The 15,581-nt window shown below is 42.1% G+C and overlaps 1 protein-coding gene across 1 annotated transcript; it reads right to left on the reverse strand.

Moving 5' to 3' along the window:
- PPP1CC (protein phosphatase 1 catalytic subunit gamma) lies at positions 1 to 15,170 on the reverse strand. Its single transcript, XM_069031057.1, has 7 exons — positions 14,901 to 15,170; positions 5,896 to 6,027; positions 4,617 to 4,847; positions 3,359 to 3,463; positions 2,184 to 2,407; positions 1,663 to 1,797; positions 1 to 1,234 (listed from the first exon to the last, which is right to left on the reverse strand). The coding sequence occupies exons 1-7, from the start codon at positions 14,953 to 14,955 to the stop codon at positions 1,145 to 1,147; spliced, it is 972 nt and encodes a 323-aa protein (XP_068887158.1). The 5' UTR covers positions 14,956 to 15,170; the 3' UTR covers positions 1 to 1,144.
- Positions 15,171 to 15,581: the final 411 nt, after the last annotated feature.

A 15,581-nucleotide genomic window follows, 5' to 3' on the forward strand; every position in this document is an offset into this window, starting at 1 on the left:
TGGGTTTCCAGAACAATTTATTTCTCTATGTCAGGCCCTTGGAGAGCAGTAGTGTATATGTTGTGATAAACTGACACTGAGAAGATTTAACAATTTCTTCATTTAATAAGTGATTTTCACTACATGGTATTGTACACTGTCATCTGTTCAAAAAAGATCAACAGTTTTTAAAAAACAAGATTCTGTGAGAGATTTATATAAACCAGTGATCAAGATCAACACCTCTGGTTGGCTTATCAAGTGAGTTTCTAGGTGTCTTTGTAGAACAAAGTCTTTATGCTGAAATGCACAAACCCCTTCCAGCAGATCCAGAGCCATTTGTGTCACTGCCCCGGGACTGCTGTCTCAGCACTGTGATCTGCTCGACTGAACGCACAGGAACTGTACAAAAACATGTTCACTTGGAGCACGGACAAGCCTTTCTATTTGCTATTTCCAGCCAGGACTTCCTTTTCTCTCCGAGAGGAAGGCATGGATGGGAAGCCCGGCCAACACAGCAGGGGGGTTGTGTACAAACGGGTTTCTAAGCAAACTTTGGCTTCAGGAAAGAGACACAAACACTTAAAATAATGGCTTTAATTGTCATTGAAGTATACGGAGAAGGACGTGTATCTGAATTAAATATACATCCTACCAGTGGTGCTGGCAAGGTTGAAGGTTATCCCTAATGCCGACAGCAATAAAACTAAACGTGTACATGACAAGACATTAAAAGAAAAGCAATCCCTTTAAAACGAAATAAAACATAAAAAAAGTTCACAGTGGTTTGTATAAACAGTATGTAATCGCTGACAGGAACAATCTCTACTCTCACAGCACACGAGTGCCCTCTTTAGATCCTAAAGAACAAGATTTACACTACTCATGGTACAGGTCCCACCAGCCCCTCAGTTACCCGGCTGGCAGGGAGATGCTGTGGAGTGTGCAGCTGGAACACCGACACAGGGGGACTCTCAAACTCTTTTCCTGGGAGGGAGCAAAGTCTTTCATTCGCTGTTACAACCAGCAAATGCCATTCATCAAATGGAAAGGAAAATCACAAACACATTATCTATTTTGAGCAAGCTGAACAGCACACATGACAGGTTTAAAAATGGAGGTTATAGACTATGATACAAGTCCCAACAAGGCAGTGCCAAAGTGACTATTTCTTGGCTTGTTTTGTGATCATACCCCTGGGAGGTGTTACGGGTCTGCTGGAATTGGGCTTCTTCTTCTCTGCAGGTTTCAAAATCTGAAAAGACAGAGGGGTCATTTAGCAAAAAGTTTTAGCTGTCTTCCAGTCAAACAGTAATTCACTGCTAAAGGCACTACATGGGTCTTCTGGACAAGTTTAAATGTGCCAGGAAATCAATGTGTTTCCTGCTCTGCGCTAGGCCGGGGCTTGGGATCAGCTGCTCCAGAGCCCACAGCAGTGGGAGCAGCTGACAGCCAGCAGCTTTGCCTGGGTGATTTAATTCCAGGATAAAACAGTTTCCCCTACTCACACCAGCACACTTTTGAAAATATGAGTGCAAACACTGCCCTGTCTATATGTGGCAGCTGTAAAGATCTATCTGAAACAACTGTTACTGTTGTTTAACAGTAAAACATTGATTCAAAATAGCACAAATGTAATGAGTGACCTCACTAAATAGGAGGGAAAATCTTCAGACACCGTACCTGGAAAGAGCACATTAGTGTTTCATCCACGCTCATCATGGCGCCCGCGTTATCAAATTCTCCACAGTAATTTGGGGCAGAAAAGAGAGTTACCAATTGTCTTTTTGCAAAAAACTCATATCCATCTTCAACAACCTTTAGAGACAGAAGCGAAAGAGTTAGTCTGGGCAGCTTCCTCCTGACAAGGTGCAAAGCAACTTTTTCCAGAGGCAGCAGCTGAAAACCTGGCTATGTTTAAGGAGCATGAATTCCAAACTTTTACACACCAAAACAGGAGCATCCCATGAACCAGCTCAGCAACAGAGTCCACTAGCACTGAGAAAACCCTTGTTCAAGAGAGTCAATTTATACTAAAATGTTCATTATTAGGGCTGTTAAACACTGGGACACATTAAGAAAACCTCACAGATATTTACAACTTGGCTGGACAAGACCCTCAGCACCTTGGGCTGGACCAGGTGACCACCTCAGGTCCCCATAACCTAAATTATTCTATGGTTTTAAGTACAAAATGACAATACCTGATGAGCTCTACATATGAGATCCAGATCATGTTTATGGAGAAACTTAGCAACCACTTCAGCACCAAAAGTGAAGGAAACTCCTCTGTCATTTTCACCCCAGCCCAAGACATCCTTGTCAGGGTCAGACCACAGGAGATCACACAGGAGACCTTGGTCTGGTACATCCGTGGGGCGCATGATTCGTCTGATCTGCTCCATTGACTGAAGGTCTGGTGACAAACCTGTTCCCAGGGAAGACACAGGCAGGCCACAGCTTAGTCCAGCTTTGCTCTGCAACACTGACATTCATCCAGGACAAAAATAACTTGTATTCAAAGTGATTCACCACTGCCATTTTATGCAGCTCAATGGCGACATCCACTGATGTTTTTTAAATCCAGCATTTGTTCTAAAGCATTTGGAACAGAAGTCATTTTCTAGGAGATTTACTGGAAGCAAGATAAAGCAAGGCCATTTCCACGTTTTACAGGATTACAGTAATCTCACTAATATTTTGCAAGTGTCTGATAAAAGAGCTGTTAAATAAAAGAGGCATCAACACCAGAAATCACAGGGAATATTTGCCGTGATGATCAGGCCCAATAAGATGAAATACAACATCAAACCCATCTCAGACCATTTTCCACTGATCTGAGTCCCTGGGCAACTGTAATGACTCACAAGTGATAAAACATTTAAGGTGCAATCTGTATTTTATGACCTGAAAAAGTGGCATAATGTGGCATAAACCAATTTCTACAAATTAAACCCATCAGGTCATAGAAGGCTTGGAGCAACCTGACCTAGTGCCAGACATCCCTGCCCACGCTGGGGGAATTCTACCAAATGACCCCAAGGGTGCTTTCCAACCCAAACCACTCTGACTTCTATGAAAACAGGTATGTCCAGGACAGACATCAAAGTCCTGGTCATCTAAGAAAACCCTACAAGGACTCTGCTCCAAAGGAGAGGCTATTAAATGTGCCTTCTGGTGGAAAAGGAAGGGCAGATCATCGTGGCCAAACTGGCTCTGTGATTCACAAAACTGACACTTGTTGAGCCCAACCCTTCCTCACACACAAGCCAAGGCAGAGCAAAATCCCTACGTTTTGAAGCTTCAGCAAGGTAAACATGAAACTGCCATGACTGAGTACTCCAGTTCCTCAGACATCACCTAAGGAACTGCTACTCACCCCCGTGACAGCAGAATATTTTCTCATCCACAATAGCTGCAATTGGTAAACAGTTAAAACAGTCTGTGAAGGTTTTCCACAGCTTAATATTGTATCTTCTCTTACCTAGAGGAGAGTGGGGAGAAGAACCCAGTCAATGTGCTTTTCTAACACAATCCAACCAACTAAACACAGATGCCTTAAGTTTACTGAGACTTGCAAAAAGTCAGCATTAGAGCCTACACATAATTTATCTTTTCTGATAGCCACTGACTTATTTTATTGTTTACAGACAGTGGCAAAGGTGTCTCAGTGTGGCACAGCTTCAAGGACACCGTAAGTCTGTTCAACAGAACAACATTCCACTGCTGGCAACCAGGCTCTCCAGTCCCAACTCTGCTTTCGAAAATCATCCCTTGGAGAATTTGATCTATTGCAGAAAATCTTGCCATTTGCCGTTTCTTCCAGGGGAAGACAGCAGTTCTTGAAAAGCAGATTTTCTTTAAAATTCTGCTTTACCACATAAACTCACTTTCAGCAAATAAACAGGACGAAACAAGAAAAACGAAACAAGGACTGAAAAATGAAACCGCTACAGTTTTATAAATTTCACAGGGACTCTCCCAGATATGAACCCTGAACATATTTGTGATATATGACTAAGCCTGTGATTAATCTCTGAGGAGACAACTCTGAAATACCACACATCTTTGTTTCCTCACTGGAGAACAAGACATGGAGTGCACATCTTGTCATCTGCAAGCCAAGTATGTCCCACCACACAAGTTCCAACATGCTTCAGTGCACAATTAATTTAGTAGTATCATCTCTACATTATCTGGATTAAATCACATCCTTTGAAACAGGAACATTGGCTTTGGTTCACAGTGAAACTACTTCTTGTGTTTGGGTAAGGTCTATGTACAGCCCCCATCCACAGTCTGTACCTATCATCGTCCCTCAGATGAATGAAGCAGAGGTGAACTTCCGTAATGCACATCAAATTAAATTCTCCCATCTCTCATTAGATGCCCTTATCAGATGACTTTTACCACTGAGGTTTGTTAGTTAACACACCAGCCAACAAATAGAATTACCCACTTGGTTGCTGCTTTGTACTGTGAGGATCCAACAGGACCAGGACAAGGACAGACTCCCCTTTCTGAAAAAGGCCAAGGGCCCCTCTAAAGAGCACAGAGGGCATTTCAAGTCAGGAAGGAACCATCTAACACTGCCACCCTGCTGTCCCCAGCCAGAGGCACACACGCCTGTTACTTACATTCGTCATAAAACCCATAAATTCTATTGATGCTGGCACATTCGTGGTTCCCTCGGAGGAGGAAAAAGTTCTCTGGGTATTTAATTTTGTAGGCCAATAGAAGACAAATTGTTTCTAAAGATTGTTTTCCTCTGTCAACATAATCACCAAGGAACAGGTAGTTGCTTTCTGGTGGAAAACCCCCATACTCAAAGAGTCGAAGCAAGTCATAGTATTGTCCATGGATGTCACCTGCAATGGGAGTCAGACATGACACTTAAGTGACCCTTCACTACATCTTTGATTGATTCTAGAGAAAGAACAAGTCAAAGATGCTTCAGAAAGAAAAAAGCTTGCAGTTATATACTGCCCATAACATACTTAAAATGACAGTTAATGTATACAGAATTATCACATTTTGACATCTATGCAATGGTTAACTGCATGAAGTTGCATGTAGCTACTCAAAAATATTTGAGTGTGTAAAACAAAATCAAGATTCTAAGAAACCAACTGTGTTTTCTGGAAACACTCAGTAATTCAAATTCTAGCAGTGAAACAGCATCAAAAATGAAATGGGTATTTCTGCCTTTGGTTTAAATCATGGGCTTGTTTCTGACAAGCAGAACACTAAATCATGATTTTGGACTACCAACATTATAAATATGGAATGAGCTACTTCAAACTGAAATAAGTCCTCTGTTTTAGAGTAAGGTAAAATGCTATTTGGTGGAAGCTTTCAAAAGTGCATTTATTGAGGCTTTTAAGTTGACATTCTTCATTTCTTTAGCATAAGTAGACATGTACATGTGTGCAAAATGAACACTGCTGTATGCAATATGGTGAAACCAAACCAGAAAGTAATTCCAAGGAACAGAAATTTAAGTTTCCAGCAGGATTTTAAAATACTGTCAAACCACTGTTCAGCTTTGCATGGCAGCACAATAAATACTGGGCTTCCTCATTGTTTCCCTTTGTTCAGTCACAATTGGGCCAAACATTTTTTATTTGATAACTTCTTTCCAAAACTTCATGTTAATCTCTCCCCCAACCTGGTAAAACTGGACCAACTGCTTTTTGGGTTTGGATTATTTTGGTCCCAAATACAACTCCCACATGTTACCCCCTCTCCACTCCTCTGCCCTACATATCCAGCAGAGTTTTATTTTGCCTTTTGCTACAATTATTTATTAGTTTCATTGTTAGTAAGTGAAAGTAGCATCTGGCACTTGTTCTCTGCTTACGGTCTGCATTTACCTGACACCTCCCCCAAGATCAAACCAAAACTCACAGTACTCACCACAGATTTTCAGTGGAGCTTCAAGTTCTAGTAGAATAGGCTGACTCAGGAAGATTTCTCTGGATTTCAAGCACAGTCCTCTAATTTCATTCTCTTGAAGTTGGACGTTTTTGCCTGGTTTTGATCCTCGCACTGTCAGGAGGAGCCAGAAGTCAGTTACCAAACCCAGCGACATCCCTGGTGTTATTTTAAGAGCCTGACTAAATGCCAGAGTAGCACTGAATGAGAAGGTACCAGGGTAAGATCGGTGTACTGGGGTGAAATGGCAGTGCCAGGGAAACCCCTGGGAGTGTGTTCTGCTCCAGTCATATGCTTCTATCATTTAACAGAATTCATGGCTCAACACTCCCCCCGTTAAAAATGTCACATTTTAAATAGCATCAGTTTAGTTCTGTTTAGTTCTAAAACCCATCCTGGACAATGTCACTATTTACATGTTATTTTTAGTGAAGCAGTTATATGCTTGTTCTCTGGAAAGCTGTCTGAACTTGAGAAAAGGGCATCTGCCATTCTATCACCAACAAATGTGCAAGTTTCCCTAAACCAGCAAATCATCTTGCCCAAGACAGTACCTAAACAAGACCACAGCACAAATAAATCCTGTACTGCCCTGTTCTACACTACAGCTGGAAAACAGGGAAGAAAAATAAGCACAGGACTGGAAGATCAGGACTATCAGTAAGGAAATAGTTTTGGATCATGATGACAAAACAGCTGTCATCATCACTGCCTTTGAGCACAGTAAAAGGCAAGGCAGTAGGAGTTCAATCTCCCAGCCCCAAAGTACTTCCCCCTCCTAACTCCCGTCCTTCACACCCTTCCAACACTGCTTCAATCTCCCCCACTGCAACAATTCACAACAGTTTGTTCCTTTAACACCCATTAAAGCTTTCCTTCCTGCTCTGGACCAGGACATCAGCCTGGCCTGAACAAGTTTCACACCCCCTCTTCTGTTGCCCAGAAATACAAAGGACATTTCTAACAGCAGCAGTGCTGTAACTACAGCACAAATTGCATGCAACAGCATTTATCAGGGTTAAGACTGGATTAAAAAAAATTGTGAGTATGCCATTACTGGTGAAGCCTGTATTTTTATTTGGTGTCAAAACCAGTGACAACATGTAACAGTGATAAGGTTGAAGAACAAAAAGGAGGAGTACCTTCTACAACGTAACCCATTGGTTCAGCCACATCAAAGCCAAATCACCAAGAACTTGAGTCTCAGATGCCTGGAAACGCTCTGCCAACACCTCCAGAAACATAATCCCTCCACTGCTAAGGCTGCCAGCTTAGGTGACTTACTGTGAGCAACTCCTATGGCATTGAGACTGAAGAATCTATGCCCTTATCCAAAAAAGTCTGGTCTTTAATTGCAAAAAGAGCAAGCAACAAACCTGAATTCTTTCCAACATAAGAACCTATGTAGCATTATCTTCCTGAAGTCCTAAATAACTTAGTAGCTAGCTACCATTTCAGTCTAATTCCTTTGCTACTGTTTAACCTCAGAGTGAGAAATCTGAAAGCTCCAGATGACTCAAATCTCTGCCGTCACTGTGGGCCTTGCACTGTATGATGCCAAGTGAGAACTGCAGTGGGAAAGGCTGGGGGTGCTCGAGGCAAGTTTTAGGAACAGCAAGAACAAAAAACAGTTGTGTTCCAATTTCTCACTAGCACAGAAGCTTCTGACTTTTACACAGGCCTCTGATCAAGCACAGAAAACGCTGTTCAGTGAGCATGCACCTTATCTAGACCACGAATAAAATGATGACTGTGTAACAGCTGTGAAATCCCATGTCACTGGATGTGATCTCTACGAGCACTTGCAGTGTTACTGCCTACACAGTCCTTCCCTGCACACTGACTCCCCCAGAGACCCCAGTCACGGTGGCACTGCCTGCCCTGCAGAACCACTGTCAGTACCCTAAACCATAACACCTTTCCTCAAACAACCTTCAAGTGAAACTTGAGTTCAAATTACAATGTATGCTGACAGTGACATTACTGCAGGTCAAAAGTCATGGCTTTAACAGTGTCCTCTTTCAAGCGCTACCTGCTCCTTTATTCCTCACTGCCCACGTGTTATCACTCACCACCGACATTCCATGCCAACATTCGAATTACCACTGCACTTCATGTCTTTCATTAGTATCTCAGAAGTAATGAAGCATGTAAATGAAAGTTAAATTTTTGTCACAGCAGTTTATCACGCATGAGGCTTTTCATCCACACAATAATTTTTTCATCCATACAGTAATTTTCCAAAGACTCCTGAGCAACAAGCAAGTTACTCAAAATGCCAAATATCCAGAAGCAATAAAGAACAGAAATTTTTAGAATTAAGTGACAGACTGGCTGAATTGTAAATATAAAATAGACATTCCCTTAATCCTAAATTTTACAATTCACCTTTGTTTTTGAGATAATACAAAATACTTGTATTTAGTTTTCTGTGAAGCCAAAAATCTAACTTGCCATGATTTGGTCTTCTCAGAAATTGCTAAAACCAAACCCCGTATTTCACATCCATAAATTAAAAAGTACAAAATATTATGCAGACTATGCAATGCACTGAGTCACTAAAGCTCATGAATAAAGCATATGCATTCGTTTTTGCTCAAGATTAAATGATCTGAAAACTGTTTCAGGTTTTCTTGGTTTTTCCGATACATTTTTCTTGAACTGGTATAATCCTCACACAGTTTTAGTCACCTGCCTGTAGAAAACCTTGACAAGGTGAAATGATGCTTTGCTGCGCTCCCCAAACTCACTAGAACAGATACCATGGATGAAAGAACAGGAAAATTTGGTTCAGCTCTGCCTGCCAGTGACATCTTCACCACTTTGTCCAACATGGAGCCAGCACAGAGGAGATCAGTGTGTTCAATTTCTTCTGACATGAACCTATATATCCTGAAAAGCTGGATAAACAAAAGTGGGTTTGGCTTCAGAAGAATCAAAAATGCAGAAGTGCATCTTGGTTTGAGGAATCTGTATTTTTACTGCAAGGATTTACTCATCCACAATGAAAGAGCTGGCACAGAAATGCAGGATATTCAATCTTAATGACTTCTTAAAAGGTTCGTCTGAATCTTCAAGTTACTTAGTCCTTCTAAGAAAGGCAAAAATAATACCCTGTGAAAAACATGTTGTGTTTACAGCTTGTTTCTCTGCTTTGGACCAAAATAAGGCAGCTTGTAGAGCTCAGACAGTATGATACTAATTGACAGCTTGACATAAAGTCAAAAGAGCGGCTCAATAGTACTGTACAGGCACATTTGCCCTTTCAATGAATAAAAAATAACCTCTCAGAAATGACAGTCTGGAACTGACAGTGGAACAAGCTAAAGATTAATCATTTGGGGAAAAAAGTCAGCCTATTTCAAGTGGTATTTTATTTGTGTCTGAACACACTGCTGCAGCATTTCCAGACAGCAATATGTTCCCACCCTCTTTAGGCAGAGATGTTCCTGTTCTTAGAAATCATTTCTCTAGAGCCCGAATTTCGGTGTCCAGTCTGAGCAGTCTTCTAACACATAAAATCTTTTTTACTGTACAAATACGAGAAGTTGTAAAAAAATAAGCTCTTCACTAGATGGAAATGACTACAGAAAAAAATCCCTCCCTGGAGCCTCGATGATCTCTGCAGAGGTACTGCTTTGAACACAGGGCCCACTATTAAAATTAACAGTTTCCAGGACAGGGAGAAACTGATGGAAACAACAAGAGATACCAACGCTAAAATGAGCGTATTATAAACAGTGCAGTATGACAGGCGCCCAGCAGAGGGGGAAAGGAAGGAAAAGGAAAAAAGAGCAAGAACTTGAGGCACCCCTGTCATTATGGAGGGAGCAAACAGCGAGTACAAAGTGTAGCTGCAGCTGCCAGGAGTTAGAACACTGCCTGACATTGAGAACGATTCCACATTTCCCTGGGAGGGATAAATGGGTCAGGAGCTGTGGGATCGGGAACGTACAACAGTCTGAAGACCATATGCATGCAGAGTACAACAGGCTCCCACATCCCAACCCATCCCCAGCATTTTCCAATACCTGCTTTGGTGCCACACAGTCCTTTACGTCATTCAAGGTTAATATGAAAGGGACAGATACTTAAAGAAGTATTCAAAAATAGCAGAAAGTTCAAAAATGCCAGAAATTTCAGTGATGCAAACATCTCATTTCCATTCAGTATTGCATTAAAAGAAGCAGTTGAAATACTGTCAACTGAAGTGTGAGAATCAAGTTCTCCTACAGAAAATGTTTTAAGGAAAATAGTCTATCTACAGGTCAGTTCATTTTTCTGGCTTATTAAACAAGTCTCTCAGTTTCACCATGTTTTACATTAAGATGTCTGCAATCATAGTGACATTTCCAAAAATACTGCAGGTTGGTTTTAATCTAGTTTTTAGCAGTTCCCAATGACAGTTTCACAGTCAGTTTTGCACCACAGGCACAAAGGGAATAAATAACTTAAAAGTGGTTGATGTAAAAAAAGGTTTTACTTTACTGCAGGCACTACCAGCTTTGATCAGATCGCTTCAAATTCAAAACTGAAATGGAAAAGCATCTCCTCAGTGCACAAGGCTCCAAAAAGAAAAAGTTCTAGTCTGCTTTCTAGTATGTCAAAAGTCCACAGCAGTGTTCTCAAATGGAAGATTCTGCATGACTGCAAGTTTTTCATCTTGTAACGTATTTCCACACTGCAGACAGGTGAGGAGCAACAGGTACTCACACTGATCACAAACAGAGGTGACAAATTCCTCCACTTCACTGGATGGGCAACAAGCACAGAATTTAATGGACTTATTTGAATCCATGGCATTGCTAAGAATCTAATGCTTGTCTTTGGAATTGGAAGAGTTTCTATTTCCCACTCTTAGAAACTGCTGCACCACAGCAGGAAACAATTAACATTAAGCTACACAAACTAGGGAAAATGATATGGTTTGAGGGCAAAAAGTGCTGCTTGTCCATGAGAAACTTCATCACAACATCCCAACTCATCCACAAGTAAATGTGACCACATTTGAGATTAACATCTCTGAGAATCTGACTCTTACCCCAGTATATGAAGCTAAAGAGCAAGCAACCCTGCAGACCCAATTAATGCTGTATTTAGCAGAAAGGTGAAAAAAAATTTAGAGGACTGCATTTTTAAGAAAACATCTTCTCTGTAGCTAGCAAAATCTTAACCATGCTCTTTAGCTCAACTATTTTTAATAAGTATATGATAATCTTTCCCCATTTAAAGGAAATTAAGAGAGAATATCGCCTTGACATCTCTACAACAGGCTTTACTGGGAATAGAAATCTGTGGGCGTACAAACAGAAACGTTTAAGGATTTAAGAGTCTTTTTGCTGATTTTAGTGCACTAGCCAGGATTTCAGCTTTCAGAATGGCTACCACCATTGTAGCCTCGCATGGCTTTATCCAAAGTAGCCTCCATTCATTAGTTTTCCCTTAACAGTGCCTGCAGAGGATGCAGCACAGGAAAGATTTGCAGAAACACGTTTCAACTTGGGTCACTTAGGTATGTTGCAACTGTGTTATTTTACCCATTATTTATTGTAACCATGGTAAGACTAATACACTTCCATCGTGTTTTCTAAATATGTGACTGTGAGCTCCAAACCAGACCCTACTTATCTGGAAAAACTGCCAGCACACGAGATGAAGGAAATGGATAAGGGGCTCGAGTCATAGGAACACCATCTGACAAGACACAGAAAGGAAGCCATGCTCACACTCAGGGAGTCTCAGGATTTGTCACTCATTCTTTACAGAAGCAAGCAGGAACTCTGCCATTTCCTGGAACCCTTCCCAAGACCATACAGGTGCCACTGATTTTTTATCTTACAAGGAGTTTTTTAGCATTTAATTGTCTGCTGGCAGTTTGGACTTAGCACACACTCAAAGCCACAGCTGCTGCCTACAGCACCCCTGCTAGGAGGGGCATAATTTGCTCTCATGTTTGACCCCTCTTATTCCTCAGGAAGGTGAATTAGTTCCATCAATATTTGAGCCTTTATCCACTACCAAGGACACTTAAAAACATTTCAATACTCAGTGCAGGGCACTGTTACTTACTACACTTTAGGAGTCTTATTCTTGTGGACGTTACAGTTACCAAAAGTCACAAAGTCAGACAACCTGTATGCAGGAAATTGCTCCTAGCAGGACACAACCCTCATTAGTAAAGAAGGGAACAAATATGAGTTCAATTACAGCAAAAAAAGTCAGTATTTTCAATGTTTTCCCTGAATGGCTTTCCAAGGTTGAGAACAATGCTACTGAAAAATGTTTTTTTGTGACATTTCAATGCCAAATGGTTCTGTACTATAAACATCTGGAGCAAGGAAGACTCTTCAAATATTTACCTTAGAATGAGAAGCTGAAGTATATACTTCCAAGCCTTTTAAAGAACAAGCTAATAATTTCACCTAAATAGCCTAATGTGGGTGGGAGAACATCACTATTTGGGCGAAAAGTAAGAATAATGTGAGTTGAGCAGAGGAGTCAGGATAGAAATCAACTAAAACCCCTCACGAATACATTATTAATACCCTGTATTAAGGACAAAAACAAGAGTAATTTATTATTCACCCTTCACTTTACCTCAGCCATTAGACTCGATTCACTGCTTCTTCCAAAAGGGCAATGCTAAAGCATATGATAGCACAGATACCAGCCTCACTGTATCTGCTCACTGATTTCCAGGATTTCAAGTATCTCCTTAGTACTGGGGTTTGTTACCTGTACAAAGAGCTAAGCTTCCTGCTCGTACTCTTTAAATTTTAGTAGCCAAGTCACCTAAAGTTAACTGCTATAAAAATGTGTAAGTATTTAAAGTTTAAAGAGAGCTATAATGGAATACCAAATTGCTCTAAAATTACAGCTTGCACAAGGATTTGGGCAATTCAGTTTGTGAGCTGATTATTAAACCAGATTTTGCAGTGTTTTCATGCCTGAGTATGATTTTAATCTGTGTGCAGCCTTGTCTGAAGGGGTATCCCTTGACACAGAGCTCATGGGCATACCACACTTTGTGTAACTAATATTATGCACTTGTTCTGCCAGAACTGCACTGAAAAACAATAATTTGTTTGATCTAAATCTAAAATGCAGTGTGTGCTAAAATGCAGCAATATTTTAGGAAAAAAAAAGTATAAAAATGACATTCAAAAAGGTCAGTCATTACTCTCTGTCTGGCGAAGATGTTTAGAACAGACATTTAATAATCAAATAAAGCACTAGCATAGGTTACTAACACCAGTAATTGTTTTAAATATTGAAAGACAATCATTGCCTCAAGGAATCCAAAATTCCAGCAGCAATATTAATAAAGGAAAAAAAAATTAATTTCAGTTCTGGCAGCTGATGCAACCTCAGGTAACATCTGTAATTGCATGAAGCACCTCTTAAAAGATGTCAGTAAACCTGAAGCCTGATTTATGAACTCTTATCTGCTCCAAACATCTCATGCTGATATAAACTGAGTAGAAGCAGAACATACTGACATACTACACCTTACTACTTTTTGAAACTTTAAACAGAGAAATCACTCATATTTCTTTCAAGGAAAAGGTCTAATTCATACTTATAAAAATTGAAATTTCCACTTTGAAAATATCACATTAGTTACACTAGGAGAAATCAGTAAGAACTGTAACTAATAGGTGCAGTTAAACTGAGTATGTATTAATATGTCACCAAACATATGACATACGAGACCTGACATTTACAAGTAGTACTACTGGATTTTCAGGAAAATCCTGGTCTAACTTTATGAAGGGAAGTCTTTAAATAATTGAAACCAGGGCAGTTTAAATTGGTAACAGGCAAAACCCAAAACGGATCAGAGGAAAAACCCCATTTACTTTTACTTATTCAATAATCCCATAATTCATCTATAGGTTTTTTTAACTCCAATTGATTTCTAGAGTAGAATTTCTGTTCCTCTGCCTGACCTTTTGCTATCCAAGCATTACACAAGCAAAATCCTGTAAGAAGGAAAGTATGTAAGAAAAGATATTTCTTCATTATTTTTCTCAGCAACCTCTCAGCTGACTTTGTGCCAAATGGAAAAAAGTTAAATCCCTGACCAAGCTTTTCAAGAGTAAGTCCAGATGAGATGCCTGCCCTGACACACGTGAAACGAGACTGGATCAAGATCGCTTCCTTCTCTGAATAATTATGGTTTTCCTTGATGCTTGGAAGAGAATTTGTCACTGGCAACTTCTCAGCCTTTCGCCTAAAATCTGTCAATCTCAGTCCCGTGCTGATCCCTGCAAGTGAAGGGATGATGCTGGAGACACCCCCTGCAACTTTCAGGGTTTTTTTTGATTTACAGACTCCCATGCAACTCTTTTCACCCCAAAGCACCAACAATACCAGAAAATAAGCCCTTTTTCAGACTGTCTGAAACACCAAACCCCAACCCTCTATTCACACCTAAAACCCCACCATATGTTACGAATTAAGAGCCAAAATCCTGTGGCAGCTTTAATGCAAGCAGCTAATCAAAGCTAAATCCACTGAAACCCATGACAGTCTCCTCCCGACTTGCTGAAAAGCTGCCTCAACACTCTTGAAACGCACCGAGTCTTATTTCCAGAACCCCTCGACTACCCAGCCATGCACTGATCCCATGTGTACGCATGAAAGGCAAGAGGACACTCCAGGCTTTTTAAAAGACCTTCCTACAAAAACACTACTAAATGAAGCATCCTCTCAGAGCTGCTCGGGAGGAGAAGGGGGCAGCCGGCTGGTCCCAGCATTGCACCGGGGGATCAGAAGGCAGAACTGCCTGGGAAACGCATGGGCTGCGGGGAAAGTTGGGGCTGTGGGGCCAAGCCAGGCGGGGAGGCGGCGGCGGCGGAGACCCCAGGCAGACAAAGCGCCTCTCGCCCCTCCATTTTGGGGCCCCTTCAGACCCCGCCGGGCGGGCGGGACGCGGCGCATTGGCCCCGCCGCCCCCCCCCAACCGCGCCGTCCCCGACCCTCACCCTCCAGCAGCCGTTGGATGATGCTGTCGATGTTGAGCTTGTCTATATCCGCCATCGCCTCTCAGCGGCCGGGCGGAGCCTTCCCCGCCGCTCCGCTCGCGGCTTGGCCGGCCCAACTCCGCTCCTCGTTCTGTCTCGTTTTTGCCCTTTCCTGCTCTGCGCCTTCCCTCGTTCTCTCTGCCCCCCCCCCCGCCCCCTCAGCACAGAGCCAGCACTGAACAAAATGGCCGCCGTCCCCTCAGCGGGCTCGCCTGGCGCACGGATACTACAAGCGCGACGCGGCTCGTCGGAAACCCTTTATAGGCCGGGCGGGAAGACCGGGCGGGGTGATGCGTCTCCGCTTGCGGGATCCTTCCGCTTCCGGGACGGGAAGTAGTGCGGCGGTGCCGCCTCCCGGTGTCGCGACAGTCACAGCGCGGCGGAACCAGTGGGGGCGGTCACAGAATCCCAGAATCCATGAGGTTGGAAAAGACCTCGGAGATCGTCGAGTCGAACCTATAACCGAGCACCGCTATGTCACCTAGACCATGGCACCAAGTGGCACATTCAGTCGTTCCTTGAGCGCTTCCAGGGACGGGGACTCCACCACCTCCCGGTGCAGCCCGTTCCAATGTTTATTCACCCTTTCTGAGAAGAAAGGTCGATGCCTTGTAGGGTTCCTGCAGGCTGGGGTCTGCAGGG

This window comes from Aphelocoma coerulescens, chromosome 15, assembly GCF_041296385.1.
Source record: "Aphelocoma coerulescens isolate FSJ_1873_10779 chromosome 15, UR_Acoe_1.0, whole genome shotgun sequence".
Lineage (NCBI taxonomy): Eukaryota > Metazoa > Chordata > Aves > Passeriformes > Corvidae > Aphelocoma > Aphelocoma coerulescens.

Coding starts and splice junctions, on each gene's coding strand:
- PPP1CC (XM_069031057.1), bottom strand. CDS start 14,955: ATGGCGGATATAGACAAGCTCAACATCGACAGCATCATCCAACGGCTG. Junction 4,848..5,895: donor AGCTCCACTGAAAATCTGTG/GTGAGTACTGTG, acceptor CTCCCATTGCAG/GTGACATCCATGGACAATAC. Junction 2,408..3,358: donor AATATTCTGCTGTCACGGGG/GTGAGTAGCAGT, acceptor CCCTGGGAACAG/GTTTGTCACCAGACCTTCAG.